Here is a 7,077-nt window from a genome sequence, read left to right as displayed (position 1 = left end):
TACATTTAAAACAACCTGCAAAACGTATCTAAATGCTGCACACCGTAGTTCTGTCGTGCGTTTCAGTGGAATGCAACCAAATGAATTAACGAGTGGCTTAGTAAACTGCAGTTAAGTTAAGAATTATTGCATCCACGGGGTTCAGCAGCCTTCTTAACACCGGTAGCGGGAAGTATTTACCGAAGTATTGCATTTAAGTTCCATGCGTGTGATACTTGTGCTTCATTTTAAATATCGTACTTTTCATTCTTCTACATTTATCTGACGTGGGTAGTAATTCGTTCTTTAGCATTGTACACAAAACATATGGTTAACTAATAAATATGATGCATTATTATTGATTAAACCAGCTATAAATGAAGTTATTAAAATTGGAAATTAGTTACACCTCGAACAGCCTTTCACTAGCCTTAATTTAAGCACAATTGAATATAATACCTGTAGGTAACTTTTACTTAAACACAGTTTTGAATGCAGAACTTGTTATAACAGAGTATTTTTTTTTTTTTTTTTTTTTTTTACAGTGTGCCAGTTTTACTTAAACTTCTTCTACCGCTAACAACGCCAACAGTCTCAGTTAAGAAAAAAGGGTGCCTGGGTTTGCCACGGTCCCCCACATCACTATTACCCCGCGATTTAGACGATACTGCCTATTAAAACCGGACTGACGGGACCGCGGGGCTCCTGCAGGGTGTGGCCTCACTTAACCTAAATGTCAAAGGAATTACAAGGCACCATTAATCGATCGACGATGCCGCAGCTCTGCTAAAATCTGTGCTCTACCCTTGCTGTTTCTCCTCGACCGACAGGACCGCACGCGGGCTCTCTACGTCTTTCGGCGAAATGGCAACAACGGTGAAACTGAACACCGGTGCACAAATGCCCATTGTCGGACTGGGGACATGGAAGGTGCGTTTTATTTTTACTCTGCTATCCCGCCTCACATCATTTAATAATTGACGTGGTTAGGAAGCTAGTTAGCTGGGCGTGTCACAAGAGAGCATGCCCGTAGACTATATAAAATAGTCGTTAAAACTCCAAATACCTGCCGATATTTCAAAGTCATTTTTACGTAAATTACTACTAGTCTACCAGTCGACGTTTTCGTCACTTTGACCAGAGGCCATGTAGCACCGACCTTTAGGCTAAAGCCTGGTGGACTTAAATAGCAGGTTACTAGAAACCTGACTGTCGTGGGCTGGGTCAAGTTAGGGGGCATAGACATTTCACTTAGTGTCATCCACTAAAGTCGCAGTGACTCTAGGCTGCTGTTTTTTTTATAGGCACTAACAATTGTGTTACCTAATCCTTACAGTGCTTGCCTTGCTTTTTATCAGCCGTTACACAGCTTGTACAGCAAATTTCCTTTCATTCGTGGACATCAGGGACAACCCGAGTTTTTGTGTACTTATGGTTAGCAACATTATTACAGTATCTATAATATCTGAGAACCCTATTGTTTCCCGCTTTACTGTACTTGCTTTTGTCTTCTATAGAATATATAATAATATGGGCAATTAGTGCTGGCAATGAAATAGATGGGGCTGATGAGTAGATACAGACTCCTACCATAAAAGAATGGCATGATACTGTAGGTATTGCGAATATTCCTGCCTAGGCACAAAATATTAACTGGAGCTGATCCTCAAGTGCTACATTTCAACTATCTAAAAATGGATCAGATATCATATATGGATATCGCCAGTCTACAAATAAATATTTACCGTGATGATGTTGTTGTATAGTATGTCTAGAGGACACAGAGTTGCTGTTAAGGTAAGCTACAAGGTCAATAGTAGTCACACTCCGTATTGCTAACCAGTCCTGTTTTATTAGTCTGGCCCTGGTAAGGTTACAGAGGCAGTGAAAGCAGCCATCTCAGCAGGTTACAGGCACATTGATGGGGCGTATATCTACCACAACGAGGAAGAGGTGGGAGAGGGTGTTCAGGCCATGATTAAGGACGGTGTGGTTAAGAGAGAGGATCTTTTCATCGTTAGCAAGGTGAGTTGTTGTTGCGTGAAATACATATGCGTGTCCTTATTGTTATTAATGCCACACAGACAAAAATAACATTGAAATTGATGCTGCCTGTTTATATATATATTGGTACTAAGTACAAACTGTTTTTTGGTACTGAATTCCTGAATATGCATGTTTGCTCACTGACTGCTCTGTCATTTCATTTCATAGCTTTGGTGCACTTTCCATGAGAAGTCCCTGGTGAGGAGAGCCTGTGAGAAGACTCTCAGTGATCTTAAACTGGACTACCTAGACCTCTATCTAGTGCACTGGCCCATGGGTTTTCCGGTAGGCAAACTAATGTCTGTTGTTACCCAGAAATGTGAAAACAGACAAATGAATCTTTGTGTTCTGCGTGCTGGTGGAGTCTATTGGTGTGAGCAGTCGTTATGTTAAATGCCCTTTTACTATGCTATCTGCAGTCATGTTTTGGATGAAGTATGAAGGTCATTGTTACATCTAAGAATAAGCCACCAAATCATAATGTAGTGTAAACCTTAGGGCTGTTATTTTTTTGTCATGTTACAGTCTGGCGGTGAGGATTTTCCTGTCGACAGCACAGGAGAGATAATCAGTGATGATACTCACTTCCTTGAGACATGGGAGGTGAGTTAAACAGAAAAAACACTCATCTATACCAGACGGAAGATTCAAAAAGGTAAAACTTGTTGGGAACACTATACGAACATAACTCTTCATGACCAGGAAAATAACAAAAAGAAATATAAAACAGGAAAATAAATGTCTTCCTTTACTCTTGCTTGTATTTTTCTTTTAGAACTGAACACACAGTTTTACCCAGTGGGGGCATGTACATTGAAACCAAATAGGATCCACAACTAAGTGGACATAAGCCCAGTGTTAGCAGCCATAGGTTGGTTATCACAGATATCCAGCAAAGTGTCTGTACTATGTTAAGATTAAAAACCAAATTAGAATTTGTCAAGATCTACTCTGCTCGTGTAAATTGTTTGTTGTTCATAACCAACTTTTTCAAGGACTGAAGAAGGAGAAGAGAACTTTGAAATGCACAAAAAGTTGCTACAGTTTAAGGGATCTAAGCAGGGTATTTTGAGACCAGTTTAGACTAGTGCAATCTTAAAATCTGAGATCAGTGAGCTGTTGACCGTAGCAAAGCAGTGGAAGCAAATTATTGCCACTGTATGACATTTTTTTTTATGTTTGGATGACATCTCGGGAGCTCATACTGGTTTTAGTAACCAGAGTCGCTAAACTTAAACTCAGCCGAGAGTAAACATGTCTTTTATTGTCAATTTTCTCAGGGGATGGAAGAACTGATGGACGCTGGTTTGGTCAAAGCTATCGGTGTCTCCAACTTCAACAAGGAGCAAATTGAAGCCATTCTCAACAAGCCAGGACTCAAATACAAGCCTGCCAACAACCAGGTACGCTAAAGGACTTGAGCATTACCCATTACCTAACATTACCCAAGTAATGTCACCTTGCAGCGAGATTACTGCTTGATACACATTTGTAGAACAAAGAGCTAACACCATTTTACCTGGTAAATATAGAGACCACATACATATGCAGCCTTTTTAGATACAACATGTTTGAGTCAAGGCTACTGAGCAAAAAGAAAACAGACACGAGACAGACCACACAAGATCACTGTTCTTAAAAGGACAGGGGGGGAAATAATGGCATTATCTGTCTCCTGATATCAGGTCTAACAAATAAATGTTAACAATCTAAATGTCTTGCTAATTTGTAATGGGCCATGGCAGTTTCCCCTCAGGTTGGACCAATTAGCAGGGGTTACCTTATATTTTTACTTTTAGAACCATTTTTCACCATAAATGTCTTGTTTTGTCTGGTTGTGTTGTATGTTACATAACAGCACCCTTCTCCCTCTGCCCTTTGTCACCGTACACACCAAACACGGAACAAAAGAATTGAACATCAGCGAATTTATCCCTTAAAAGGATGCTTGCAACCATACAAATGAACATTTGAAACTATATTTTCCAGATCCTGTCCTTTGGCTAAGCAGGAAGTAATAAACTAAAGTAATGGTTGGTGATAATTGAAGATATTTTTTTTATTTACCACAAATTCAGCTATAATTCTGACTTTTACTACTGTTTAATTACCAAAATGATAAAACAGCCAGGAATCCAAAATACAAGAAAAAAGACAGAGGTGACTGTAGAAATTTACAAATGTTTAGTGATAATTGCTCAGAACAGTTATCCCAATTTGTTTTTTGTGCCTTTTTCCATTGAAAGTCTATTATTCCTGTAAATCAGTGACAATATCAATAATTTAAAGATGTAAAAACATTTTTATGGTTTACAAACATAAATAAGATCCTGTGTGAGCACCTCACCTCAGCACTTTCTCAGCTTGTCTACTGTATAACTAAAGTTCTGTTACGTTCAATAAAACATGCTCAAAATATTTCTTGAAAAATAGATGGACTTTGGAGTGGTAACGGATGTATCCTTAAACATGAAAATATAAACAGTGGATTGAAGTCACTGTAAAACCATTTATGTATAAAACTCAGTATCAGTCAGGACCTCGACAAGATATTAGAAACATTTCAAAGGCTGGAGGGTTACAGTTAGTTAAAGCACCACTGTTCCTTGTATTTTACAAAGCAAAAATAATCTTCGGACATGTTTTTAAAAATACTACATAGCCTAATAACATTTGGAGTATCTATTGATGGCCCGAATAACATGACAAATATGTAGCCCACTTGGTATGTTTTTTTTTTAACTTTGGTTTAGACAACACTCCATGGTGTTTGCAATGCTTCCCAAGAGCTGTGTGTTTGTCCCGCTAGGTGGAGTGCCACCCGTACCTGACCCAGGAGAAGCTGGTCAATTACTGCCATTCTCAGGGCATCTCAGTGACAGCTTACAGCCCCCTGGGCTCCCCTGATAGACCCTGGTCAGTAAGCATGAGAGTCATAGTTATCACAAAATAACAGGCGGGTAATGAGAGAGGGTAAAGGATTATATTTTATACATCATCGCACTGTTTCAAAGTGGGTCACATTTGCTCAAATGCCAATGCGGTATTTGTCCACCCCCATCCCCTGTCATATAACTTTGGTCAGTATCAACTTGTGACTGTTGTTCCTCTTTGTCTCTATGTGGTATTTTGTCACGCTTCTGACATTTTAGTACTTACCCACATTTTATGTAATTATTTGCTGTCTCATGTTGCTTTGAAAAAAAGGGTGTTAATGTTTAACAACTGCCCGCCTTTGTAGCAGCGTTTGATTCAGAGTAAGCCCTTTTGTGAGGCATTTTCATTATTTTGTCTGTCTTTGATTGTAAGCAGAAGAATGCGATCTGTGTGAGCCCTGTAATACAAAAAAAGGGAGATGCATTTAAATTACAGGGCTAAACCAGAAGACCCATCACTTCTGGAGGATCCCAACATTAAGGCCATTGCGGAAAAGCACAAGAAGACATCCGCTCAGGTACAGCACTCACACTGGCTCAAATAAATTAAAAATGAAACTGGACTTAACAAAGCTTTAAAGAGTTGTTGTGCACACACAAAAAAAGAATATTTGTTCCTCTTTTGTCGAAAAGTAGGATGTTTAAACTCAATCGCAGTGGTAGGCGTTAACATGGATGCCAGAGAGAAAAATTTGGTCGATTTTACATGCCATTTGCATTGCCCCAACTGTTCTTACACCAAAAGTTATGACCTCTGATCACGTTCACTTGTTAATATGCTTTCTCCCTCCCGGCCAGGTCCTGATCCGCTTCCAAATTCAGAGGAACGTGATCGTGATCCCCAAGTCCATCACGCCTAAGCGCATTCAGGAGAATTTCCAAGTAATTAGCTGACAAATTGTTGAGATACTTTCTGGGATTAGCCCTCAGCCTGCTGTATTTGCTTTCCATTTTTGCTCATGCATGAAAACTGTTATTTAAATCGTTGCAGGTGTTTGACTTTGAACTAAGTGAGGAGGAAATGAAAACTGTGTTGGGATTCAACAAGAACTGGAGAGCCTGTCCCATGCAGTGGTGAGATTATATATCATTGTGCACTTTTTTTGTATTTTTGTCATTTTCTTCAAAAGATGTTGTGTATCAGGCAACCATTTTTTTTTTCTCTCTATAGGAGCACGAAGCACAAGGACTATCCATTCAATGCTGAATTCTGAGAAGAAACAGGGATTTCCCAAAGGTTTACAGTGGGGGGTGGCGTTTGCTTCTCTACCTTCTAGAATGATTGCTTTCCTAATCTTTAGAGCAGTTTACTGTTACTGGTCTTGTGTCCATACAGTTTTACACACACTCCAAAGTCGTATTAACACTCAAGATGCTCAGTTGCTCCCATTATGGGTGTGAGTTTTGCAATAGTACAATTGAGTATTAGAATCTTTTCCTTACATGGTCAATGAGTAGCAGTTCTGAGTTAATTCTGAGAACAGAGGGAGAAATTTACAAAAGCATGGACATTAATAAGCGTCAGTTTCACGTGTTTGTAGTTTTACGTGTAAGATGAAAAAAGTACCTACAGTTAATTCTAGTAGCCAAACTTAAATATAAAATCCGTATTTAAGTCAAAATATATTTTTGTAGCACAAATGTGATACATCCAGCAATGTATCATACTTCAAAGCACTCCTTATTTAACTAAACCAGTTTTCCTCCTAATTTCTGTCATAGCAGATTGGTTTATTTTGATCACTTGGGCAGAGGTATTAGTGCTTTAGGCTATAAATTCCATCACAAAATTATAAGCACTGTTGTCTCTGTGAAATATACAAAATATTTCCTCAACTTGGATGACACTATTACCTGTGAGTCATATGTGGCACTTTGTAATCATGTGTTTTAACCCTGTTACGAAATAATCTCTTTCACTTCCTGTACCGGCTGTTTTCATAAAGCATTACAATAAAATCCTGTGGGAGAAAATAAGTTCGTAAAAGTTTTCTACACAGCTGAGCAGTGAAGATTGCACTCAGGTATTCCACTTCCACTTGAGGGCAGCAAATTTGGGACTGGGACTTCGGGACCAAGGACCAAGGGTTTAATCAAAAAATGTCAATATTGTATT

The 7,077-nt window shown here is 38.9% G+C and overlaps 1 protein-coding gene across 1 annotated transcript; it reads left to right on the top strand.

Annotated features, from left to right (window-relative positions):
* The first annotated feature begins 703 nt into the window (after positions 1-703).
* akr1b1.2 (aldo-keto reductase family 1, member B1 (aldose reductase), tandem duplicate 2) lies at positions 704-6,938 on the top strand. Its single transcript, XM_040148946.1, has 10 exons — positions 704-909; positions 1,837-2,004; positions 2,194-2,310; positions 2,551-2,628; positions 3,306-3,428; positions 4,835-4,941; positions 5,398-5,479; positions 5,760-5,843; positions 5,953-6,035; positions 6,133-6,938. The coding sequence occupies exons 1-10, from the start codon at positions 844-846 to the stop codon at positions 6,173-6,175; spliced, it is 951 nt and encodes a 316-aa protein (XP_040004880.1). The 5' UTR covers positions 704-843; the 3' UTR covers positions 6,176-6,938.
* The last annotated feature ends 139 nt before the right edge of the window (positions 6,939-7,077 follow it).

This window comes from Xiphias gladius, chromosome 2 (genome assembly GCF_016859285.1).
Source record: "Xiphias gladius isolate SHS-SW01 ecotype Sanya breed wild chromosome 2, ASM1685928v1, whole genome shotgun sequence".
Lineage (NCBI taxonomy): Eukaryota > Metazoa > Chordata > Actinopteri > Istiophoriformes > Xiphiidae > Xiphias > Xiphias gladius.
The sequence above is the reverse complement of the archived record's forward strand: the minus strand, read 5'-3'. Positions and strand labels throughout refer to the sequence as shown.